At 55.1% G+C, this 25,166-nt stretch overlaps 2 protein-coding genes across 3 annotated transcripts in view; one reads left to right on the top strand and one right to left on the bottom strand.

Annotated features, from left to right (window-relative positions):
* LIN37 (lin-37 DREAM MuvB core complex component) lies at positions 1-16,470 on the top strand. 2 transcript variants are annotated; one of them, XM_048293233.1, is made up of 10 exons: positions 1-64; positions 178-234; positions 2,385-2,463; positions 4,481-4,532; positions 6,474-6,503; positions 8,052-8,134; positions 12,140-12,267; positions 13,433-13,545; positions 14,709-14,781; positions 16,301-16,470. In XM_048293233.1, the coding sequence occupies exons 1-9, from the start codon at positions 13-15 to the stop codon at positions 14,763-14,765; spliced, it is 651 nt and encodes a 216-aa protein (XP_048149190.1). In that variant the 5' UTR covers positions 1-12; the 3' UTR covers positions 14,766-14,781; positions 16,301-16,470. The 2 variants fall into 2 exon arrangements, with proteins under 2 accessions (XP_048149190.1, XP_048149191.1); XM_048293234.1 differs by lacking the exons at positions 2,385-2,463; positions 16,301-16,470.
* The window catches only part of PSENEN (presenilin enhancer, gamma-secretase subunit), a 15,292-nt gene continuing 5,784 nt past the window's right edge, over positions 15,659-25,166 (bottom strand). The window contains 8 exon segments of the mRNA XM_048293235.1: positions 15,659-16,388; positions 16,420-16,531; positions 17,613-17,706; positions 17,708-17,722; positions 17,724-17,797; positions 19,799-19,811; positions 19,813-19,904; positions 24,588-24,648. Of these exon segments, the coding sequence (XP_048149192.1) occupies positions 16,223-16,388; positions 16,420-16,531; positions 17,613-17,706; positions 17,708-17,722; positions 17,724-17,797; positions 19,799-19,811; positions 19,813-19,904; positions 24,588-24,648 (627 nt within the window). The 3' untranslated portion in view covers positions 15,659-16,222.

Below are 25,166 nucleotides of genomic sequence, written 5' to 3' on the forward strand. Positions count from 1 at the left end.
TCGCGGCCACCAATGGGAGGCGGCCGCGGCGGAAGGCGGGGAAGCGCGGCGCCTGAGGGTGGCGGTGAGGGGGGTGGGGGGGGGCGGCGGATTTTGGGGGGATTTGAGGGGATTTTGGGGTTTTTGGGGGGGTTCGGGGGAATTTGGGATCGCTCGTGACCCTCCCACCCCTCGCAGTCCCCAGAGACGCCTCCGGAGCCATGATGGCCGCGAAGGTGAAGGTGGAGAAACCAGGTGAGATCGGCCCGCGCCGCCGGGAGCCCCCAAAACGCCCCAAAACGCCCCAAAATCCCAGCCTGGAACCCCCCCCAATCCCCCTGGAATTCCCACATCCCCCCCAGGATCCCCCAAAATTTCCCAAATTCCCAAAAATTCTCTCAAATCCTCCCTCGAATCCCTCCCGGACCCCAAAAATCCCCCCCAAAATTCCCCAAATTCCCCCCAGGACTCCCCAGATTCCCGAGATTTCCCCAAAATTCCCCAATTCCTCCCCAAATCCCCTCAGATCCTCCCCAGATCCCCCCCAAATCCTCTCGTTCCCCAAAATCCCCCCCAAATTCCCCGAAATTCCCCGAAATTCCCAAAAATTCCCCAAATCCCCCCCAAAATCCCCTCAATTCCCCAAATCCCCCCAAAATTCCCCAAATTCCCCCCCAGGACCCCCCTCCAATCCCCAAAAATGCCCAAAAATCCCCCAAATCCCAGCAAAATCCCCCCCGATCCCCCCAAAACCCCCAAAATTCCCCCAAATCTCTTCTCAATCCCCCCAAATCCGTCCTAAATCCCCCAAAATTCCCAGAATTCCCCAAAAATTCCCCCTAAATCCCCCCAAATCTCCTCTCAATTCCCCCAAAATCCCCAAAAATCCCCAAAAATCCCCCAAACTCCCTGAAATTCTCCAACAATTCCCCAAAAATTCCCGAAAATTCCCCAAAAATTCCACCAAATCCCCAAAAATTTCCCCAAAATCCCCCCAAACCCCCAAATCCCCCCCAAAATCCCCCCAAACTCCTCCCAAATCCCCAAAATTTCCCCAAAATCCCCCCAAATCCCCCAAATTCCCTCCAAATGTCCCTGAAATCCCCTCACAATTCCCCCAAAATTCAAAAAAAATTCCCCAAAATCCCCAAAAATTCCAAAAAATTCCCCAAAAATTCCCCCAAAAATTCCCCAAATCCGCTCAGATTCTCCCAAAATCCCCCCAAATCTCCCAAATTCCCTCCAAATGCCCCTCAAATCTCCCCAAATTCCCCAAAATTCCCCCTAAATTCCCCCGAATCCACCCAAAATCCACCCAAACTCCCCAAAATCCCCAAAAATTCCCAAAAATTCCCCAAAACCCCCAGAGCTGGACCCGGTCTCAGCCCGGCTCTGCCTGGATACCCCAAATCCCCCAAAATCCCCCTCAAATCCCCAAAAATCCCAGAAAATTCTCCAAAAATCCCCAAAACATCCCAAAATCCTAAAAAATGCCTAAAAATTCTCACAAAACCCCCCCAAAAATCCCAGAAAATTCTCAAAAAATCCCCAAAATTCCTGAAATTCCCCAAAATCCCCCAAATCCCTGCTAAATCCCCCAATCTCCCCCTAAATTCCCCCAAATTCCCCAAATCCCCCCAAATCCCCAAAAAATTCTAAAAAATTCCCAAAAATTTCCCAATAATCCCCCCAAATCCCTCCGATTCCCCAAAGTCTCCCCCAAACTCCCCCAAATTCCCTCCAAATTCCCCAAATCCCTCAAAATTCCCCAAAATTTCCCAAAGTCCCCAAAATCTCAGAAAATTCTAAAAAACTCCCCAAAATTCCCCTCCAAAATCCCCCCAAATCCCCCCAAATCCTGCCAAAATCCCCCAAACTCCTCCCAAACTCCCAAAAAATTCCCCAAAATTCCCCAAAAATTCCCCAAAAATTTCCAAAAAAGTCCCCAAAATCCCCTCAAATTCCCTCCAAATCCCCCTCGAATCTCCCCAAATCCCCCAAAAATTCCTCCCTAAATTCCCCCAAATCCCCCAGGATCCCCCCAAACTCCCCAAACTCCCCCCAAAATGCCCCAAAATCCCCAGAGCTGGACCCCGTCTCGGCCCGGCTCCACCTGGACGCCCCAAATCCCCCCAAACTCCCCCAAACCCCCCAAAATCCTAAAAGATCCCTAAAAGTTCTCAAAAAATCCCCCCAAATCCCCAAAAAATCCCCAAAAAATCCCAGAAAATCCCCAAACCCCCCCAAAATCCAGGGAATTTCCTAAAAAAAACCCGCAAAAATTGCTAAAAAACGCCTAAAAAAGCCCCAAAAAACCCCCCAAAAAATCCTCCAAAAATCCCCAAATCCCCCCCAAACTCCCCAAAATGCCCCAAACTCCCCCCAAAATGCCCCAAACTGCCCAGAACTGGACCCGGTCTCGGCCCGGCTCCGCCTGGACGCCGTCCTGGAGCAGCTGCAGCAGCGCGGCCGCGGCGCCCCCAGGTGGGGGAGGGGAAACGGGGGCGGGGACCCCAAAATCGCCCAAAATCGCCCCAAAATGCCCCCCGGGAACCCCAAAAAGGGATTGGGGGGGGAGGGGGAGGGGATTGGGGGGGATTTTTGGGGGGAATTCAGGGATTTTTAGGGGGTTTTGGGGGGGTTTCGGGGATTTGGGGGAAATTTGGGATTTTTTGGGGGAGGATTTTGGGGGATTTGGGGGGGATTTTGGGGATTTTTAGGGGGTTTTGGGGAGATTTTGGCGATTTTTTGGAGTTTTTGGGGGGAATTTGGGGGTTTTTGGGGGGGTTAAAGGGGGATTTGGGGGGATTTGGGGAAATTTGGGATTTTTGGCCGGGATTTTGGGGGATTTTTGGGGATTTGGGGGGATTTGGGGGGGATTTTGGAGGGGGTTAAAGGGGATTTTGGGGGGCATTTTGAGGGTATTTGGGATTTTTTGGGGGGATTTGGGGATATTTTGGGGATTTTGGGGGATTTTTAGGGGATTTTGGGGATTTTTGGGGGGGATTTTGGAGATTTTTGGAGTTTTTTGGGGGGATTTGGGGGTTTTTTGGGGGGTTAAAGGGGATTTGGGGGAAATTTGGGATTTTTTGGGGGGATTTTGGGGGATTTTGGAGATTTTTGGGGGATTTTGGAGGAATTTGGGGGGATTTTGAGGGGATTTGGGGGGATTTTTGGGGGATTTTGGGAGATTTTGGGATTTTTGGGGGTTTGGGGATTTTTGGGGGGATTTTTGGGAGGATTTTTGGAGATTTTGAGGGGATTTTGGGGGGATTTGGGGGAGGATTTTTTGGAGGGATTTTGAGGGAATTGGGGAATTTTTAGGGGTTTTTTTGGGGATTTTTGGGGGGATTTTGGATTTCTTGGGGGGATTTGGGGAATTCTTGGGGAATTTGGGAATTTTTTGGGGGTTTTGGGGGATTTTGGGGGATTTTTCGGGGGGCTTGGGGGATTTGCGGATTTTTGGGGGCACTTTGGGGGATTTGGGGGCATTTTGGGGAGGTTTGGGGGATTTTGGGAATTTCTGGGGGATTTGAGGAAATTTTGGGATTTTTGGGGGCATTTTGGGATTTTTTGGGGGGTTCTTTGGGATTTTGGGGAATTTGGGATTTTTTGGGGGGATTTTTGGGGGTTCTGGGGGGAATTTTTGGGGATTTTTGGGATTTTTTGGAGATTTTTGGGGGGATTTGGGAGGATTTTTGGGAGGATTTTTGGGGGTTTTTGGAAGGAATTTGGGGAATTTTTGGGAGGATTTTGGGGGGATTTTTGGGAAGAATTTTTGGGGGGGTTTGGGGGACTTTTGGGAGGGATTTGGGGGATTTTTGGGAAGATTTTGGGGGATTTTGGGAGAATTTTTGGGGGATTTTTTTGGGAGGATTTTGGGGATTTTTGGGGAGGATTTTTGGGGGGAGTTTGGGTGGGTTTTTGGGAGGAATTTGGGAGGATTTTGGGGGGATTTTGGGGGATTTTTGGGAAGAATTTTTGGGGGAATTTGGGTGGATTTTTGGGCGAATTTGGGGGATTTTGGGGGGATTTGGGGCGGATTTTGGGTGGATTTTGGGGAGGGTTTTGGGGGGATTTTGGGGGATTCTTGGGAAGAATTTTTGGGGGATTTTGGGGGATTTTTGGGACGATTTTTGGGGGAATTTGGGGATTTTGGGTGGATTTTTTGGGAGATTTTTGGGGGATTTGGGGCGGATTTTGGGAGGAATTTGGGGGATTTTGGGGGGATTTTTGGGAAGAATTTTTGGGGGATTTTGGGGGATTTTTGGGAGGAATTTGGGGGGATTTTGGGAGGAATTTAGGGGATTTTGGGGGGACTTTGGGATATTTTGGGAGGATTTTGGGGGGATTTTGGGAGGATTTTGGGGGAATTTGGGGATTTTTGGGGGGATTTGGGGTGGATTTTTTTGGGTGGATTTTTGGGGGGATTTTGGGGTTTTTGGGGTCTCTCAGGGGGGTTCCCAGGATTTTGGGAGCCTCCCAATCCCGAACCCCGCAGGGAGCCGCTGGAGGAGGAGCCGGGGAAGGCGCCCGGGGAGGCCGCCGAACAAGTGAGGGGGGATCCCAAAATCCCATCCCAAAATCCCATCCCAAAATCCCCATCCCAAATCCCCATCCCCCCCATCCCAAATCCTGATCCCAAAATCCATCCCTGATCCCAAATCCCCATCCCAAAATCCTGATCCCAAAATCCCGATCCAAATCCCCATCCCAAATCCCCGATCCCAAATTTCATCCCTGATCCCAAATCCCCATCCCAAATCCCCATCCCAAAATTCAGCCCTGATCCCAAAATCCTGATCCCAAAATTCATCCCTGATCCCAAATCCCGATCCCAAAATCCTGATCCCAAAATCCTGATCCCAAAATTCAGCCCTGATCCCAAATCCCGATCCCAAATCCCTGATCCCAAATCCTGATCCCAAATCCCGATCCCAAATCCCGATCCCAAATCCCGATCCCAAAATCCTGATCCCAAAACTCAGCCCTGATCCCAAATCCCGATCCCAAATCCCTGAGCCCAAATCCTGATCCCCAAAATTCAGCCCTGATCCCAAATCCCGATCCCAAATCCCGATCCCAAAATCCTGATCCCAAAATTCATCCCTGATCCCGAAATTCCTGATCCCAAAACCTGATCCCAAGTCCTGATCCCAAATCCTGATCCAAATTTCATCCCTGATCCAAATCCCATCCCAAATCCCCATCCCAAAATTCAGCCCTGATCCCAAAATCCTGATCCCAAAATTCAGCCCTGATCCCAAATCCCGATCCCAAATCCCGATCCCAAATCCCTGATCCCAAAATCCTGATCCCAAAATTCAGCCCTGATCCCAAATCCCTGATCCCAAATCCCGGATCCCAAATCCCGATCCCAAATCCCGATCCAAATCCCGATCCCAAATCCTGATCCCAAATCCCTGATCCCAAAATTCCTGATCCCAAATCCCTGATCCCAAATCCCGATCCCAAATCCCCGATCCGAAATCCCCGATCCCAAAATCCTGATCCCAAATCCTGATCCCAAAATTCCCGATCCCCAAATCCCGATCCCAAATCCTGATCCCAAAATTCCCGATCCCAAATCCCTGATCCCAAATCCCTGATCCCAAAATTCCTGATCCCCAAATTCCTGATCCCAAATCCGATCCCAAATCCCCGATCCCAAATCCTGATCTCAAAATCCCGATCCCAAATTTCATTCCTGATCCCAAAATCCCTGATCCCAAAATTCCTCTTTTTGATGCCAAAATTCCTCCTGATCCCAAAGTTCCTGATCCCAAAATCCCTGATCCTGAAATTCCTGATCCCAAAATTCAGCCCTGATCCCCAAATCCCCATCCCAAAATCCCCATCCCAAAATTCCTCTTTTCGATCCAAAATTCCCCCTCCCTGATCCCAAAATCCCCATCCCAAAATCCCCATCCCAAGTTCCTGATCCCAAAATTCAGCCCTGATCCCAAAATCCTGATCCCAAAATTCAGCCCTGATCCCAAATCCCGATCCCAAATCCTGATCCCAAATCCCGATCCCAATCCCGATCCCAAATCCTGATCTCAAAATCCCGATCCCAAATTTCATTCCTGATCTCAAAATCCTGATCCCAAATTCAGCCCCTGATCCCAAATCCTGATCCCAAATCCCGATCCCAAATCCTGATCCAAAATCCCCGATCCCAAAATCCCTGATCCCAAAATTCAGCCCTGATCCCAAATCCCCATCCCAAAATCCCCATCCCAAAGTTCCTCTTTTCGATCCCGACCGAAATTCCCTCCCTGATCCCAAAATCCCCATCCCAAAGTTCCTGATCCCAAAATTCAGCCCTGATCCCAAAATTCCTCTTTTTGATCTGAAATTCTCCTCTTTTGTCCCAAAATCCCTGATCCCGAAATTCCCTCCTGATCCCCAATCCCTGATCCCAAAATCCCTCCCTGATCCCGAAATTCCCCTCTTTGATCCCAAATTCCCTCTCTGATCCCAAATTCTTGCAGGGAGGCCTCCGCCCAGCGTCCCGGGAAGAGGTGAGACCCCGAAAATGCCCCAAATTCCCCCAAAATCCCCCAAAATCTCCCCAAATTCCCCCAAAATCCCCAAAATCTCCCCAAATTCCCCCAAAATCCCCAAAATCTCCCCAAATTCCCCCCAAATCCCCAAAAATGCCCCAAATCCCCTGAAATTCCCCTAAAATTCCCCCCAAATTCCCCCCAAATCCCTCAAATTTCCCAAAAATTCCCCAAAATCCCTCAAGTCTCCCTAAAATTCCCCCCAAATCCCCCTAAATTCCCTAAAAATCCCCCTGAAATTCTCCAAAATCTCCTCAAATTTTCCCCTAAAATTCCAAATTCCCCCAAGTCCTCTAAAATCTCCCTAGAATTCCTCAAAATCCCCCAAATTCCCTGAAATTCCCCCCAAATTCCCCCAAATCCCAAAAAATTCCCCCAAATTCCTCAAATCTCCCCCGAAATCCCCCAAAATCTCCCCAAATCCCCCTAAAATCCCCCTGAAATTCCCCAAAATCCCCCAAAATTCTCCCAAATCCCCTAAAATTCTTCAAAATTTCCCCAATTTTTTCCAGAAATCCCCCAAATTTCCCGCCAAATTTCCCCTAAAATTTCCCCAAATCCCCTAAATTCCCCCAAAATCCCCCAAAATCCCCCAAAATCCCGCAAAATTCCCCTAACTCCCCCTAAAATTCCAAAAATTTCCCCCAAAACTCCCCCAAATTCCGTAAAATTCCCAAAATCCCCCTAAAATTCCCAAAATTCCCCCAAATTTCTGTCAAATTTTCCCCAAATCGTCCCGAAATTCCCCCAAGTTCCTTGAAATCCCCTAAAATTCCCCAAACTCTCCAAAATTGCTCCTAAATTTCCCCAAATCCCTCAAAATTTCCCCCAAATCCCAAAAAAATTCCCCAAATTCTTCAAATCTCCCCCAAACCCCCCAAATCTCCCCAAATCCCCTAAAATTCCCAAAATTCCCCAAAATTCTCCCCAAATCCCCCAAAATCCCACAAAATCCTCATAAATTCCCCTAAAATCCCCCTAAAACTCCCTAAAATCCCCAGAATTCCTCAAATGCCCCGAAATTCCCCAAAACTCCTAAAATTCTGCAAAATCCCCCTAAAATCCTCCTGAAATTCCTGGAAATTCCCTGAAATTCTCCCCAAATCCCCCCAAATTCCCTCAAATTCCTTCAAAATCCCAAAAAATTCCCCCGAAATTCCCAAAATCCCCCTAAAATTCCCAAAATTCTCCCAAATTTCTGTCAAATTTCCCCCAAAATTCCCCCAGAACTCCCTGAAATCCCCTAAAATTCCCCAAAATTCTCCAAAATTCCTCCTAAATTTCCCCAATCCCTCAAAATTCCCCCAAATCCCAAAAAAATTCCCCCAAATTTCTCAAATCTCCCCTGAAATCCCCTCAAAATCTCCCCAACTCCCCCTAAAATTCCCCAAATTCCCCCAAATTTCTGCCAAATTTCTCCCAGAATTCCCCCAAATCTCCCCAAAACCCCTAAAATCCCCCAAAATTCCCCCAAAATCCCCCAAATCCCCCAAAATCTCCCCGCAGGCCGCCCGGGCGTTTCCCGCAGCAGCGGCGGAAGAAGCGCCGGGAGGGGGGGGAGGGGCTGGAGACCCCCCCCCAGAAACAGAGTGAGCCCAAATCCCGGAATTCCCGCCCGAAATCCGGGAATTCCTGACCCAAACCTGGGAATTCCCACCCAAAATCTGGGAATTCCCGCCCGAAATCCGGGAATGGAGCCCGAAATCCGGGAATTCTGACCCAAACCTGGGAATTCCCACCGAAATCTGGGAATTCCCACCCGAAATCCGGGATTGGAGCCCGAAATCCGGGGAATTCCCACCCGAAATCCGGGAATTCTGACCCAAACCTGGGAATTCCCACCCAAAATCTGGGAATTCCCACCCGAAATCCGGGATTGGAGCCCGAAATCCGGGAATTCCCACCCGAAATCCGGGAATTCTGACCCAAACCTGGGAATTCCCACCCAAAATCTGGGAATGGAGCCCGAAATCCGGGATTGGAGCCCGAAATCCGGGAATGGAGCCCGAAATCCGGGAATTCTGACCCAAACCTGGGAATTCCCACCCGAAATCTGGGAATTCCCACCCCGAAATCCGGGATTGGAGCCCGAAATCTGGGAATTCCCACCCAAAATCCCGGGAATTCCCGCCCGAAATCCGGGAATGGAGCCCGAAATCCAGGAATTCTGACCCAAATCTGGGAATTCCCACCCGAAATCTGGGAATTCCCACCCGAAATCCGGGATTGGAGCCCGAAATCCGGGAATGGAGCCCAAAATCTGGGAATGGAGCCCGAAATCCAGGAATGGAGCCCGAAATCCGGGAATTCTGCCCCAAATCTGGGAATTCCCACCCGAAATCTGGGAATTGGAGCCCGAAATCTGGGAATGGGAGCCCGAAATCCGGGAATTCTGACCCAAATCTGGGAATTCCCACCCAAAATCTGGGAATTGGAGCCCAAAATCCGGAAATGGAGCCAAAATCCGGGATTCCCACCCAAAATCCGGGAATGGAGCCCGAAATCCGGGAATGGAGCCCGAAATCTGGGAATTCTGACCCAAATCTGGGAATTCCCACCCAAAATCTGGGAATTGGAGCCCAAAATCCGGGAATGGAGCCAAAATCTGGGAATTCCCACCCAAAATTCGGGAATGGAGCCCGAAATCCGGGAATTCCCACCCAAAATCTGGGGAATTCCCACCCAAAATTGGGGATTCCCACCCGAAATCCGGGAATGGAGCCCAAAATCTGGGAATTCCCACCCAAAATTCGGGAATGGAGCCCGAAATCCGGGAATTCCAGCCCAAAATCCGGGAATGGAGCCCAACATCCGGGAATGGAGCCCGAAATCTGGGAATTCTGACCCAAATCTGGGAATTCTACCCAAAATTCGGGAATTGGAGCCCAAAATCCGGGAATGGAGCCAAAATCTGGGAATTCCCACCCAAAATCCGGGAATGGAGCCCGAAATCCAGGAATTCCCACCCAAAATCCGGGAATGGAGCCCGAAATCCGGGAATTCCCACCCGAAATCCGGGAATGGAGCCCAAAATTCGGGAATTCCACCCAAAATCCGGGAATGGAGCCCGAAATCTGGGAATGGAGCCCAAAATCCGGGAATTCCCGCCCGAAATCCGGGAATTCCCACCCAAAATTGGGGATTCCCACCCGAAATCTGGAATGGAGCCCAAAATCTGGAATTCCCACCCAAAATTCGGGAACTCTCAGCCAAAATTCGGGAATTCTGACCCAAATCTGGGAATTCCCACCCAAAATCCGGGAATTCTGACCCAAAATGGGGATTCTGACCCAAAATCCGGGAGTTCCCACCCAAATTCGGGAATTCCCACCCAAAATCTGGGAATTCTGACCCAAAATTGGGGAATTCTCACCCAAAATTGGGAATTCTCACCCAAAATTGGGAATTCGCACCCTAATCCAGGAATTCTGACCCAAATCTGGGAATCCTCCCCCAAAATTCGGGATTCTGACCCCAAAATCTGGGAATTCTGACCCAAAATCCAGGATTCTTGCACCAAAAAATTGGGAAATTCTGACCCCGAAATTGGGAATTTTGGCTCCCAGAATTGGGATTCGATCCCAAATCCAGGAATTCCAACCCGAAATTGGGGATCCTGGGGCCGTGTTGGGGGTTTTGGGGGATTTTGGGGCCATTTTTGGGTGATTTTGGGGGGTTTTGGGGTGATTTTGGGGATTTTTGGGGGGATTTTGGGGCCATTTTTGGGGTGATTTTGGGGGGTTTTGGGGTGATTTTGGGGATTTTTGGGGGGGATTTTGGGGCCATTTTTTGGGGTGATTTTGGGGGGTTTTTGGGGTGATTGTGGGGGTTTTGGGGTGATTTGGGGGTTTTTTGGGGTGATTCGGGGATTTTTGGGGTGATTTTGGGGGGTTTTGGGTGGGGTTTTGGGCTGTTTTTGGGGTGATTTGGGGTTTTTTGGGGTGATTTTGGGGTTTTCGGGTGGTTTTTGGGCCGTTTTTGGGGTGATTTCGGGGGTTTTCGGGTCCCCTGAGCCCCCCATTTCCCCCCAGGCTCCTTCGTCATTTGCCTGTTCGGGGCTTTTGGGGGGATTTCGGGGGATTTTGGGGCCATTTTTGGGGTGATTTTGGGGGTTTTCGGGTGGTTTTTTGGGCCGTTTTTGGGGCGATTTTGGGGTTTTTTTGGGGGGATTTTGGGTCCCTGATCCCGTTTCCCCCCAGACTCCTTCGTCATTTGCCTGTTCGGGGTTTCTGGGGGGATTTTGGGGGATTTTTGGTTCTTGGGCCGTTTTCGGGGTGATTTGGGGGGTTTTTGGGGTGATTTTGGGGACTTTCGGGCGGTTTTTGGGCCGGTTTTGGGGTTCAGGGTGGTTTTGGGGCCGTTTTCGGGGTGATTTTGGGGGTTTTTGGGGTGATTTGGGGGGTTTTCGGGTGGTTTTTGGGCCGTTATTGGGGTGATTTTGGGGGTTTTCGGGTGGTTTTTGGGCCGTTTTTGGGGTGATTTCAGGTGATTTCGGGTCCCTGAGCCCCCGTTTCCCCCCAGACTCGTTCGTGATCCGCCTGTTCGGGGTTTTTGGGTGATTTTGGGGTGATTTTGGGGTGATTTTGGGAGTTTTCGGGTCCCTGAGCCCCCGTTTCCCCCCAGACTCGTTCGTGATCCGCCTGTTTGGGGTTTTTGGGTGATTTTGGGGTGATTTTGGGAGTTTTCGGGTCCCTGAGCCCCCGTTTCCCCCCAGACTCGTTCGTGATCCGCCTGTTCGGGGTTTTTGGGTGATTTTGGGGTGATTTTGGGGTGATTTTGGGAGTTTTCGGGTCCCTGAGCCCCCGTTTCCCCCCAGACTCGTTCGTGATCCGCCTGTTTGGGGTTTTTGGGTGATTTTGGGGTGATTTTGGGAGTTTTCGGGTCCCTGAGCCCCCGTTTCCCCCCAGACTCGTTCGTGATCCGCCTGTTCGGGGTTTTTGGGTGATTTTGGGGTGATTTTGGGGTGATTTTGGGAGTTTTCGGGTCCCTGAGCCCCCGTTTCCCCCCAGACTCGTTCGTCATTTGCCTGTTCGGGGTTTTTGGGGGGATTTCGGGGGATTTTGGGGCCATTTTTGGGGTGATTTTGGGGCCATTTTTGGGGTGATTTTGGGGGTTTTCGGGTGGTTTTTGGGCCGTTTTTTGGGGCGATTTTGGGGTTTTTTGGGGGGGATTTTGGGTCCCTGACCCCGTTTCCCCCCAGACTCCTTCGTCATTTGCCTGTTCGGGGTTTCTGGGGGGATTTTGGGGGATTTTGGGCCGTTTTTGGGGTTCTGGGGTGATTTTGGGAGTTTTTGGGTCCCTGAGCCCCCGTTTCCCCCCAGACTCGTTCGTGATCCGCCTGCTCGGGGTTTTTGGGTGATTTTGGGGTGATTTTGGGAGTTTTTGGGTCCCTGAGCCCCCGTTTCCCCCCAGACTCGTTCGTGATCCGCCTGTTCGGGGTTTTTGGGTGATTTTGGGGTGATTTTGGGAGTTTTCGGGTCCCTGAGCCCCCGTTTCCCCCCAGACTCGTTCGTGATCCGCCTGCTCGGGGTTTTTGGGTGATTTTGGGGTGATTTTGGGAGTTTTCGGGTCCCTGAGCCCCCGTTTCCCCCCAGACTCGTTCGTGATCCGCCTGTTCGACCGCAGCGTGGAGCTGGGGCAGTTCCCGGCCGGGACCCCCCTGTACCCCGTGTGCCGCGCCTGGATCGGCCACAGCCCCGCCCCCGCCGCGCCCCAGGAGCAGGTGGGCAACTGGGACAAACTGGGATGGACTGGGACCAACTGGGAGGAAAAAACCCGGCGGTTTTGGGATGAAAAACGGCGATTTTAGGGGTGAAAATGGGGGATTTAGGGGTGTAAAGGGCACTGGGAGGGGACTGGGATGGACTGGGAGGGGACTGGGATGGGCTGGGAGGGACTGGGAGGGGACTGGGATGGATTGGGAGGGGACTGGGATGAACTGGGATGGACTGGGAGGGGACTGGGAGAGAACTGGGAGGGACTGGGAGGGAACTGGGAGGAACTGGGAGGGACTGGGATGGACTGGGACAAACTGGGAAGGAACTGGGAGGGAGAAACCCCGTGGTTTTTGGGGGAAAAGTGGGAATTTTAGGGGGGAAAATGGCACTGGGAGGGACTGGGTTATACTGGGAGGGACCGGAGTTATACTGGGAGGAACTGGAGGAAAAACCCGGCGGTTTTGGGGTGAAAAATGGCAATTTTAGGCTGGAAAGGGCACTGGGAGGGGACTGGGAGGGAACTGGGATAGACTGGGAGGGAACTGGGATGAACTGGGACAAACTGGGAGGGACTGGGAGGGGAAAACTCGGCAATTTTGGGGTGGAACCCGGGAATTTTCGGGGTGATAATGGCACTGGGAGGGACTGGGACAAACTGGGAGGGGACTTGGAGGGACTGGGGACCAACTGGTTTTTACTGGGAGATCACTGAGGGTGATTCCTGGTCTGTATTGGTCCATACTGGTCCGTACTGGTCGATACTGGTCCATACTGGTTTATACTGGCTCGTACTGGTTTATACTGGTTTATACTGGTCCATACTGGTCCGTACTGGTCCGTACCGGTCCGTACCGGTCTGTAGTGGTCCGTACCGTCCAAACTGGTTTATACTGGTCCATACTGGTTTATTACTGGTTTATATTGGTCGATACTGGTCCGTACTGGTGCATAGTGGTCCATACTGGTCTGTACCGGTCCGTACCGGTCCGTACTGGTCCATACTGGTCCATACTGGTCCATACTGGTCCGTACTGGTCCGTACCGGTCCATACTGGTCCATACTGGTCCGTACTGCTCCATACCGGTCCGTACTGGTCCGTACCGGTCCATACTGGTCCGTACTGGTCCATACTGGTCCATACCGGTCCATACTGGTCCGTACTGGTGCAGGCGCCCCCCAAGGCCGAGGATGTGCTGGAGGCTGCCCCCCCCCAGCCCCGCCCTGGCCCCGCGCGTCCCCTCCCCCCTCGGGCCTGACGAGGACGCCGGGGCCCTCGGACCAGGTGAGAGCCCAAAACCCCCCAAAACAGCCCAAAACAGCCCAAAACAGCCCAAAAATACCCCAAAACCAGCCCCAAAACAGCTCAAAACCAGCCCAAAATACCCCAAAATCACCCCAAACAGCCCCAAAAACAACCCCAAATACCCCAAAACAGCCCCAAAACAGCCCAAAAACCACCTAAAATACCCCAAAAATACCCTAAAATCACCCCAAAAACTACCCAAAAATACCCCAAAAACAGCCCCAAAACAGCCCAAAAAATACCCCACAGTTTAACCCCAAAACAGCCCAAAAAATACCCCAAAACCAGCCCCAAAACAGCCCCAAAACCACCCCAAAAACCCCCAAAACAGCCCCAAAACAGCCCAAAACCAGCCCAAAATACCCCAAAACCAGCCCCAAACCAGCCCCCAAAACCACCCCAAAAATACCCCAAAAATAGCCCCAAAACAGCCCAAAACCACCCCAAAAATTAGCCCTAAACCCCCCCCTCAAAACAGCCCCAAACCACCCAAAACAGCCCAAAAATGCCCCAAAATTTAACCCCAAAACCCCCCTGGAAACACCCCAAAAAGAGCCCCAAACCAGCCCAAAAGTACCCCAAAACCCCCCAAAATACCCCAGAATTTCACCCCAAAAGCCCCCCAAAAAACACCCCAAAGAAACCCCAAATCAGCCCAAAACCACCCTAAAAATACCCCCAAACCAGCCCCAAACCAGCCCAAAACCACCCCAAAAATACCCCAAAATTTAACCCAAAAACCTCCCCGGAAACAGCCCAAAACAGCCCAAAAATACCCAAAAATACCCCAAAAATTAACCCGCAACGGCCCCCCCGGAAACGCCAAAAAACAGCCCCCAAACACCCCAAAACCACCCAAAACTCACCCCAAAATACCCAACTCCCCTCAAAATATCCCAAAATGCCCCAAATTCACCCCAAAAACCCCCCAAAATTCACCCCCAAATTAACCCCAAATCTCCCAAATTCACCCAAAATCCACCCCAACATCCCCCCAAAACCCCCAAAATTCACCCCAAAATCGCCCCAAAATCCCCCAAATTCACCCCAAATCCCCAAATTCCACCAGAATCCCCCAAATTCACCCCAAAATCCAAGCCCCGCCCCCTCGATGATGTCACCGCTCTTGGCCCCGCCCCCAGGTGCTCGACCCCGCCCCCTCGATTACGTCACTGATCTACAAAAACATGGAGAGGTGAAACGGGTCCGGCAGCGGTGAGAGACTGGGAGGGGACTGGGAGGGGATTGGGAGGGCACTGGGACAAACTGGGAGGGATTGGGAGGGACTGGGAGGGGATTGGGAGGCACTGGGACAAACTGGGAGGGATTGGAGGGACTGGGAGGGGATTGGGGGGGACTGGGAGGGGACTGGGAGGGGACTGGGAGGGGATTGGGAGAGACTGGGAAGGATTGGGAGGGACTGGGAGAGACTGGGAAGGATTGGGAGGGACTGGGAGAGACTGGGAGGGGATTGGGAGGGACTGGGAGGGGATTGGGAGGGATTGGGAGGGACTGGGAGGGATTGGAGGGACTGGGAGGGGATTGGGGGGGACTGGGAGGGACTGGGAGGGACGGGGAGGGGATTGGGAGGCACTGGGACAAACTGGGAGGGATTGGGAGGGGACTGGGAGGGGACTGGGAGGGGACTGGGAGGGGATTGGAGAGACTGGGAAGGATTGGGAGGGACTGGGAGAGACTGGGAGGGGACTGGGAGGGGACTGGGAGGGGATTGGGAGGGACTGGGGGGGATTGGGAGGGGACTGGGAGGGGACTGGGGGGGATTGGGAGGGGACTGGGAGGGGACTGGGAGGGACTGGGGGGGATTGGGAGGGGACTGGGAGGGGACTGGGAGGGGATTGGGCCAAAGAGCGAGGAGACTGGGCTGTACTGGAGGGTGTCAGTGCTTCCTACTGGTCCGTACTGGTCCCTACTGGTCTGTACTGGTTTGGGTGCTGGGGGGCAGTGGCAACACTGGGGGGACCCTGGGCTGTACTGGGGGAGCCTGTACTGGTTTGTACTGGTCCGTACCGGTCCGTTCTGGTCTGTACTGGTCCATACTGGTTTATATTGGTCCATACCGGTATGTACTGGACTGTACTGGTCCATACTGGTTTATACTGGTCCATACTGGTCTGTACTGGTCAGTACGGGTCCGTACTGGTGTATACTGCTCCGTACTGGTGCATACTGGTCTGTACCAGTCTGTACAGGTCTGTACTGGTCCATAGTGGTCCGTACTGGTCCGTACTGGTCCTATACTGGTTTTATACCAGTCCATACCGGTCTATACTGGTCCCTACTGGTCCGTACTGGTTCATACTGGTCCGTACTGGTTTGTACCGGTCCGTACTGTTTCCTACTGGTCCATACTGGTCTATACTGGCTTTATACCGGTCCATACTGGTCTATACTGGTTTATACTGGTCCGTACTGGTCTATACTGCTCTCTACTGGTTTGTACTAGCCTGTACTGGTCCGTACCAGTCTATACCACTCCGTACTGGTTTATACTGGTCCGTACTGGTTTATAATGGCTTATACTGGTCTATACTGGTCTATACTGGTCTATACTGGTTTATACCAGTCCATATTGGTTTATACTGGTCTATACTGGTTTATACTGGTCCATGCTGGTTTTGTAATGGTTTATACTAGCTTATACTAGTCTGTACCGGTTTATACCGGTCCGTCCCGGTCTATACTGGTCCATACTGGTCCCTACTGGTCCCCGCAGGTGGCGGGAGGCGGCGCAGCGGAGCAGCAGCAGCGCTACGGGCCCAGCCTGCGCCTGCTGCGCATCATCTACGAGCGCCAGTGAGGCCCACGCCCACCCCGGGCCACGCCCACCCCGGCACGCCCACCCCGGCCACGCCCCACCAATAAAGGCTCCGCCCCTTTCCGCTCTGGGTGTGGTCAATGCCTTTATTTGGGCAAAAGGGGCGGGGCTGTGGTGACGTCATCGCTCCTGTGGAGGGAAGGAGGGAGGGGTCGCAATCAGCGAGGCCACGCCCCTTTCTCTGGCCACGCCCCTTTCTCTGGCCACGCCCCCCCGGTTCTCAGCGCGCTCCCATTGGCTGGCTGAGACCCCGCCCCCAAATGGACCCGGAAATGCCGGAAATGCCCCAAATTCAGCCCGAAATGCCCTGGAAGAACGGCCCCAAATGCAGCCAAAATGAGCCCAAAAATATCAACCCCAAATGCCCCAAATTCAGCCCGAAATCCTCCCAAAACTCCACCCAAAAATGCCCCAAATTCAGCCCGAAATTCACCCAAAATTCATCCAAAAATTACCTGAAAAAAATGACCCCAAATTCACGCCAAAATGCCCCAAATTCACCCCAAATGCCCCAAATTCTCGCCAAAATGCCCTAAACTCACCCCAATATTACCTGAAAAAACGGCCCCAAATCCGCCAAAATCCACCCAAAAATACCACCCCAAAATGCCCCAAATCACCCCAAAATCCTCCCAAAAATCCACCCCAAAAATGCCCCCAAATTCAGCCCGAAGTTCACCCAAAATTCATCCCAAAATTACCTGAAAAAATGACCCCAAATTCACCCCAAAATGCCCCAAATTCAGCCCGAAATCCTCCCAAAAATCCACCCCAAAAATGCCTCAAATTCACCCAAAATCCACCCCAAAATGACCCCAAAATACCCCAAACTCCCCCAAAAATACCTAAAAATCCACCCGAAATTCCCCCAGTGACCCCAAAATGCCCCAAATTCAGCCCAAAAAGTATCTGAAAAAGCGGCCCCAAATCCGCCCAAAAGTCACCCAAAAATTCACCCAAAAATGACCCCAAAACGCCCCAAATTCACCCCAAAAGAGCCAAAATTCCCGCCCTCCCTCCCCTCCCATTGGCCAACCCAAGCCCTGCCCCTCCCCTCCCATTGGCTGCCCTTAGCCCCGCCCCTCCTCTCCCATTGGCTGCTCTCAGCCCCGCCCCCTCCTTTCTCATTGGCTGCCCTTAGCCCCGCCCCCTCCCACCGAAGCCCCGCCCCCCTCCCCCTCCCATTGGCTGCCTCCAGCCCCGCCCCCACCTCGCCGCGCTCCCATTGGCCGCCCCGCGGCGCCGCCCCCTCTCAGGGCTCTCCCCATTGGCTGCGTGAAGCTGAGGGCGTCGCCCAGCGCCCCCCCATTGGCCGCGGCGGGGTCTGGAACAGCGCCACCCACAGGCCCAGGCCCAGCCCCCAGAGCGCCGCCCCCACGGCCGAGCGCAGCACGTCTGGGGGGGGGACGGGAGGCGTCAGCGAGGGGCCCCGAAATCACCCCAAATCCACCCAAAAACCGGCCCCGAATCCACCCAAATCCACCCCAAAATCAGCCCCCAAATCCCCCCCCAAAATCACCCCAAATCCGCCCAAAAACCAGCCCCGAAATCTACCCAAATCCACCCAAAAACCAGCCCCGAAATCCCCCCAAATCTACCCAAAAACTGGCCCCGAAATCCCCCCAAATCCACCCAAAAACCGGCCCCGAATCCCCCCAAATCCACCCAAAAACCGGCCCCGAAATCCCCCCAAATCCACCCCAAAATCACCCCAAATCCGCCCAAAAACCAGCCCCGAAATCTACCCAAATCCACCCAAAAACCAGCCCCAAAATCACCCCAAATCTACCCAAAAACCGGCCCCCGAAATTCCCCCAAATCCACCCAAAAACCGGCCCCGAAATCCCCCCAAATCCACCAAATCAGCCCCGAAATCACCCCAAATCCACCCAAAAACCAGCCCCGAAATCAACCCAAATCCACCCCAAAACCAGCCCCGAAACCCAGCCCCAAAATCCCCCCAAATCCACCCAAAAACCAGCCTCGAAATCCCCCCAATCCACCCAAAAACCAGCCCTAAAATCAGCCCCCGAAATCAGCCCCAAAATCCACCCAAATCCACCTCAAAATCAGCCCCAAAATCCCCCCAAATCCACCCCAAAATCAGTCCAAAACCAGCCAAAAATCAGCCCCAAAATTCCCCCAAATCCACCCAAGAATCAGCCCCCAAATCCCCCCCAAAATCAGCCCCGAAATCCCAAATCCCCCAAATCAGCCCAAAATCAGCCCAAATCCCCAGAAATTTCCCCAAAATTGTGCAAATGCCCCTAAAATACCCCAAAATTACCCCAAAAATTCCCCAAATTCCCCCCAAAATCCCCCCAAATTCCCCAAATCCTTCCCCAAATCCTCCCCAAATCCTCCCCAAATCCTCCCAAATCCCCAAAATTTCCCCAAAATCTCCCCAAGTTCCCCCAAAATTACCCAAATTTCCCCCAAATTCTCCCCAAATCCCCCCAAAATTCTCCTCAGAATTCCCCCAAATCCTCCCCAAATTCCCCCCCAAAATTACCCCAAAATCTCCTAAATTGCCCCAATTCTCCCCAAATCCCCAAACCGCCCCAATTTTCCCCCAAAATGCCCCAAATCCCCCCAAAATTCTCCCCCAATCCCCCAAATTTCCCCCCAAATCTCCCCCAAATTCCTCCAAGTCCCCCCAAATTCCCCCAAATCCCTGAAAACCCCCACAAATCCCCCCAAAATCTTAAAAAAATCTTAAAATTGCCCCAAATTCCCCCCAAATTGTCCCAAAATCCCCCCAAATTCCCCCCAAATGCCCCCAAAATTCCCTCCAAATCTCCCCCAAATTCCCCCGAATTCCCCCCAAAATCCCCCCCGAATTCTCCCCAAATTCCCCCCAAATCTCCCCAAAAAATCCCCCAAATTTCTCAAAATCCCCCAAATTCCCCCCAAAATCCCCCAAATTACCCCCAAATCTCTCCCAAATCCCCCCAATTCCCCAAAACTCCCCCCAAATCTCCCCCAAATTGCCCCAAATTCCCCCCGAATTCTCCCCTAATTCCCCCAAACCCCCCAAATTGCCCAAAATTCCCTCCAAATCTCCCCCAAATTCCCCCGAATCCCCCCAAATTCTCCCCCAATTCCCCAAAATTCCCCCCAAATCTCCCCCCAAATCCCCCAGATTTCCCCAAATCTCCCCCAAAATCCCCCCAAATCCCCCCCAAATTTCCCAAAACCCCCCCAAAACCCCCCAGATTTCCCAAAATCCCCCAAAATTTCCCCCCAAATCCCCCCAAATTCTCCCCCCAATTCCCCAAAATTCCCCCCCCCAAATCTCCCCCAAAAATCCCCCCAAATCCCCCCAAACCCCCCCAAATTCCCCCCCAAACCCCCCCAAAATCCCCAAACCCCCCCAAATCCCCGCCGGGCGCTCACAGCGTTTGAGGCGGCGGCTGCTCCCCGAAGGGCGGCGCCAGGAAGGCGGCGCGGAAGAACCAGAGCACGTTCACCAGCCACAGGAAGGGCAGCAGCAGGAACCCGCCTGGGCACCAACATGGGCACCGCTCAGGGCACAGCTGGGCACAGCTGGGCACACCTGGGCACAGCTGGGCACCAACATGGGCACCGCTCAGGGGCACAGCTGGGCACACCTGGGCACACCTGGGCACACCTGGGCACAGCTGGGCACAGCTGGGCACCAACATGGGCACCGCTCAGGGCACAGCTGGGCACAGCTGGGCACAGCTGGGCACACCTGGGCACACCTGGGCACAGCTGGGCACCAACATGGGCACACCTGGGCACAGCTGGGCACCAACATGGGCACCGCTCAGGGCACAGCTGGGCACAGCTGGGCACAGCTGGGCACACCTGGGCACACCTGGGCACAGCTGGGCACCAACATGGGCACACCTGGGCACCAACATGGACACAGCTGGGCACAGCTGGGCACCAACATGGGCACCGCTCAGGGCACAGCTGGGCACACCTGGGCACACCTGGGCACAGCTGGGCACACCTGGGCACACCTGGGCACAGCTGGGCACCAACATGGGCACCGCTCAGGCACAGCTGGGCACACCTGGGCACACCTGGGCACAGCTGGGCACACCTGGGCACACCTGGGCACAGCTGGGCACCAACATGGGCACCGCTCAGGGCACAGCTGGGCACACCTGGGCACAGCTGGGCACAGCTGGGCACCAACATGGGCACACCTGGGCACAGCTGGGCACCAACATGGGCACCGCTCAGGGCACACCTGGGCACAGCTGGGCACAGCTGGGCACAGCTGGGCACCAACATGGGCACACCTGGGGGCACCTGGGATACACCTGGGCACCGACTGTGGGCACAGCAAGAACCAACCGGGCACTGACGGGGGCACGGGGGAGGGGCACCGCTCAGGGCACCTGCGGGCACCTGGGCACAGCTGGGATACACCCTGACACAGCTGGGCACAGCTGGGACACACCGGGGCACAGCTGGGCACAGCTGGGATACACCCTGACACAGCTGGGCACAGCTGGGCAGAGCTGGGACCACACCAGGGCACAGCTGGGCACAGCTGGGCACAGCTGGGATACACCCTGACACAGCTGGGCACAGCTGGGACACACCAGGGCACACCTGGGCACAGCTGGGATACACCCTGACACAGCTGGGCACAGCTGGGCAGAGCTAGGACACACCGGGGCACAGCTGGGCACAGCTGGGATACACCCTGACACAGCTGGGCACAGCTGGGCAGAGCTGGGACACACCAGGGCACAGCTGGGCACAGCTGGGCACAGCTGGGATACACCCTGACACAGCTGGGCACAGCTGGGCACAGCTGGGATACACCCTGACACAGCTGGGCACAGGCACAGGAAGGCAGCAGCAGGAACCCGCCTGGGCACCGGTGAGGGCACGGCTCAGGGCACCTGGGCACAGCTGGGCACAGCTGGGCACCGACGGGGGGCACAGGTGAGGGCACCCTGGCACAGCTGGAACACACCTGGGCACACCCTGACACAGCTGGGCACAGCTGGGCAGAGCTGGGGGCACCTGGGCAGTGCCAGGCCCACAGGGATCCCTGGGGTCACTCGGGGGTCACTCAGAGGTCACTCAGGGGACACTCGGGTCACTCAGGGGACACTCAGGGGTCACTCAGGGGTCACTCAGGGGTCACTCAGGGGTCACTCGGGGTCACTCAGGGGTCACTCAGGAATCACTCAGGTTTCACTCGGGGTCACTCAGGGGGTCACTCAGGGGGTCACTCAGGGGTCACTCGGGGGTCACTCAGGGGTCACTCAGGGGTCACTCAGGGGTCACTCAGGGGTCACTCAGGGGTCACTCAGGGTCACTCAGGGGTCACTCGGGTCACTCAGGTGTCACTCAGGGGTCACTCAGGGGTCACTCGGGGTCACTCAGGGTCACTCAGGGTCACTCAGGGTCACTCGGGGGTCACTCAGGGTCACTCGGGGTCACTCGGGGTCACTCAGGGTCACTCAGGGGTCACTCAGGGTCACTCAGGGGTCACTCAGGGGTCACTCAGGGTCACTCGGGGTCACTCGGGGTCACTCAGGGTCACTCGGGGTCACTCAGGGTCACTCAGGGGTCACTCAGCGGTCACTCAGGGGTCACTCAGGGGTCACTCGGGGTCACTCGGGGTCACTCGGGATCACTCAGGGTCACTCAGGGGTCACTCAGCGGTCACTCGGGGGTCACTCAGGGGTCACTCAGGGTCACTCGGAGTCACTCGGGGGTCACTCGGGGGTCACTCGGGGTCACTCGGGTCACTCGGGGTCACTCAGGGTCACTCAGGGGTCACTCAGCGGTCACTCGGGGGTCACTCAGGGGTCACTCGGGGGTCACTCAGGGTCACTCAGCGGTCACTCAGGGTCACTCCAGGGGTCACTCAGGGGTCACTCAGGGGTCACTCAGGGGTCACTCAGGGTCACTCAGGGTCACTCAGGGGTCACTCAGGGTCACTCGGGGTCACTCGGGTCACTCGGGGTCACTCGGGGTCACTCAGGGTCACTCAGGGGTCACTCAGCGGTCACTCGGGGTCACTCGGGGGTCACTCGGGGGTCACTCGGGGGTCACTCAGCGGTCACTCAGGGGTCACTCAGGGGTCACTCAGGGGTCACTCAGGGTCACTCAGGGGTCACTCGGGGTCACTCGGGGTCACTCGGGGGTCACTCGGGGGTCACTCAGGGTCACTCAGGGTCACTCAGGTCACTCAGGGGTCACTCAGCGGTCACTCAGGGGTCACTCAGGGTCACTCAGGGTCACTCAGGGGTCACTCAGGGTCACTCAGGGTCACTCAGGGTCACTCGGGGGTCACTCAGGGTCACTCAGGGGTCACTCAGGGGTCACTCAGGGGTCACTCAGGGGTCACTCAGGGGCACTCAGGGGTCACTCAGGGGCACTCAGGGTCACTCAGGGGTCACTCAGGGTCACTCGGGGGTCACTCAGGGGTCACTCAGGGGTCACTCAGGGTCACTCAGGGGTCACTCAGGGGCACTCAGGGTCACTCAGGGGTCACTCAGGGTCACTCAGGGGTCACTCGGGGTCACTCAGGGGTCACTCGGGGGTCACTCAGGGGTCACTCGGGGGTCACTCAGGGGTCACTCAGGGTCACTCGAGGGGTCACTCGGGGGTCACTCGGGGGTCACTCAGGGTCACTCGGGGGTCACTCGGGGGTCACTCAGGGTCACTCTAGGGTCACTCAGGGGTCACTCAGGGTCACTCAGGGGTCACTCAGGGGTCACTCAGGGGTCACTCAGGGTCACTCAGGGGTCACTCGGGGGTCACTCAGGGTCACTCAGGGTCACTCAGGGGTCACTCAGGGTCACTCAGGGTCACTCAGGGTCACTCGGGGGTCACTCAGGGTCACTCAGGGGTCACTCAGGGGTCACTCGGGGTCACTCGGGGGTCACTCGGGGGTCACTCAGGGGTCACTCAGGGGTCACTCAGGGTCACTCAGGGGTCACTCGGGGGTCACTCGGGGGTCACTCGGGGGTCACTCAGGGTCACTCAGGGTCACTCAGAGTCACTCGGGGGTCACTCAGGGGGTCACTCAGGGTCACTCAGGGTCACTCAGGGGTCACTCGGGGGTCACTCGGGGTCACTCGGGGTCACTCGGGGGTCACTCAGGGTCAGGGTCACTCAGGGGCACTCAGGGTCACTCAGGGGTCACTCAGGGGTCACTCAGGGTCACTCAGGGGTCACTCAGGGGCACTCAGGGTCACTCAGGGGTCACTCAGGGGTCACTCAGGGTCACTCGGGGGTCACTCAGGGTCACTCAGGGTCACTCAGGGGTCCACTCGGGGGTCACTCAGGGGTCACTCAGGGGTCACTCAGGGGTCACTCAGGGGTCACTCGGGGGTCACTCGGGGGTCACTCGGGGGTCACTCGGGGGTCACTCAGGGTCACTCAGGGTCACTCAGGGGCACTCAGGGTCACTCAGGGGTCACTCAGGGGTCACTCAGGGTCACTCAGGGGTCACTCAGGGGCACTCAGGGTCACTCAGGGGTCACTCAGGGGTCACTCAGGGTCACTCGGGGGTCACTCAGGGTCCACAGGTCAGGGTCACTCAGGGGCACTCAGGGTCACTCAGGGGTCACTCAGGGGTCACTCAGGGGTCACTCAGGGTCACTCGGGGGTCACTCGCGGGGTCACTCGGGGTCACTCAGGGTCACTCAGGGTCACTCAGGGGGTCACTCAGGGTCACTCGGGGGTCACTCGGGGGTCACTCAGGGGTCACTCAGGGGTCACTCAGGGGTCACTCAGGGGTCACTCAGGGTCACTCGGGGGTCACTCAGGGTCACTCAGGGGTCACTCAGGGGTCACTCAGGGGTCACTCAGGGTCACTCGGGGGTCACTCGGGGGTCACTCGGGGTCACTCAGGGTCACTCAGGGTCACTCAGGGGTCACTCAGGGTCACTCGGGGGTCACTCGGGGGGTCACTCAGGGTCACTCAGGGGTCACTCAGGGTCACTCAGGGGTCACTCGGGGGTCACTCGGGGGTCACTCGGGGGTCACTCGGGGGTCACTCAGGGTCACTCAGGGTCACTCAGGGTCACTCAGGGTCACTCAGGGTCACTCGGGGGGTCACTCGGGGGTCACTCGGGGGTCACTCAGGGTCACTCAGGGTCACTCGGGGGTCACTCAGGGGTCACTCAGGGTCACTCAGGGTCACTCAGGGTCACTCAGGGGTCACTCAGGGGTCACTCACCCAGGTAGTATTTCCGGCACAGCTGCAGCTTCTCCTCGTTGGAAACACGCTCCAGGTTCATCTGCACCAGTACGGACCAGTAAGGGCCAGTACAGACCAATATGCACCAGTACAGACCCACATGGGCCAGCACGAACCAGTATAGACCAGTATGAACTGCTACGGACCAGTATAAACCGGTAAGGGCCCGTATGGACCAGTACAGACCGGTATGGGCCAGTATAGACCAGTAAGAACAAGTATAAAACCAGTACAGAGCAGTAAGGACCACTATGAACCAGTATGGACCAGCACGGACCACTATGGACCAGCATAGACCAGTATACACCAGTGCAAGCCAGTATGGACTGGTATAAACCAGTACGGACCAGTATGGACCAGTAAGGGCCAGTATGGACCAGTATAGACCAGTACGGACCAGGAGGGACCAGCATGAACCAGTATGGACCAGTGACCCTCCCCAGTAACCCCACCAGTGCTCCCAGTGCTCCCAGTGCTCCTCCAGTGCTGCTCCCAGTGCTCCCAGTGCTCCCAGTGCTCCTCCCAGTGCCGCTCCCAGTGCTCCCAGTGCCGCTCCCA

The sequence above is a fragment of the Corvus hawaiiensis genome (genome assembly GCF_020740725.1).
Source record: "Corvus hawaiiensis isolate bCorHaw1 chromosome 37 unlocalized genomic scaffold, bCorHaw1.pri.cur SUPER_37b, whole genome shotgun sequence".
In the NCBI taxonomy this organism is placed as follows: Eukaryota; Metazoa; Chordata; class Aves; order Passeriformes; family Corvidae; genus Corvus; species Corvus hawaiiensis.

Bases quoted from the DNA above. Each gene is read 5' to 3' on its own strand.
- LIN37 (XM_048293233.1), top strand. From the start codon at position 13: ATGGGAGGCGGCCGCGGCGGAAGGCGGGGAAGCGCGGCGCCTGAGGGT. The intron at 65-177 runs GTGAGGGGGGTG...CACCCCTCGCAG, and splicing joins CGCGGCGCCTGAGGGTGGCG to TCCCCAGAGACGCCTCCGGA. The intron at 4,533-6,473 runs GTGAGGGGGGAT...AAATTCTTGCAG, and splicing joins CCGGGGAGGCCGCCGAACAA to GGAGGCCTCCGCCCAGCGTC.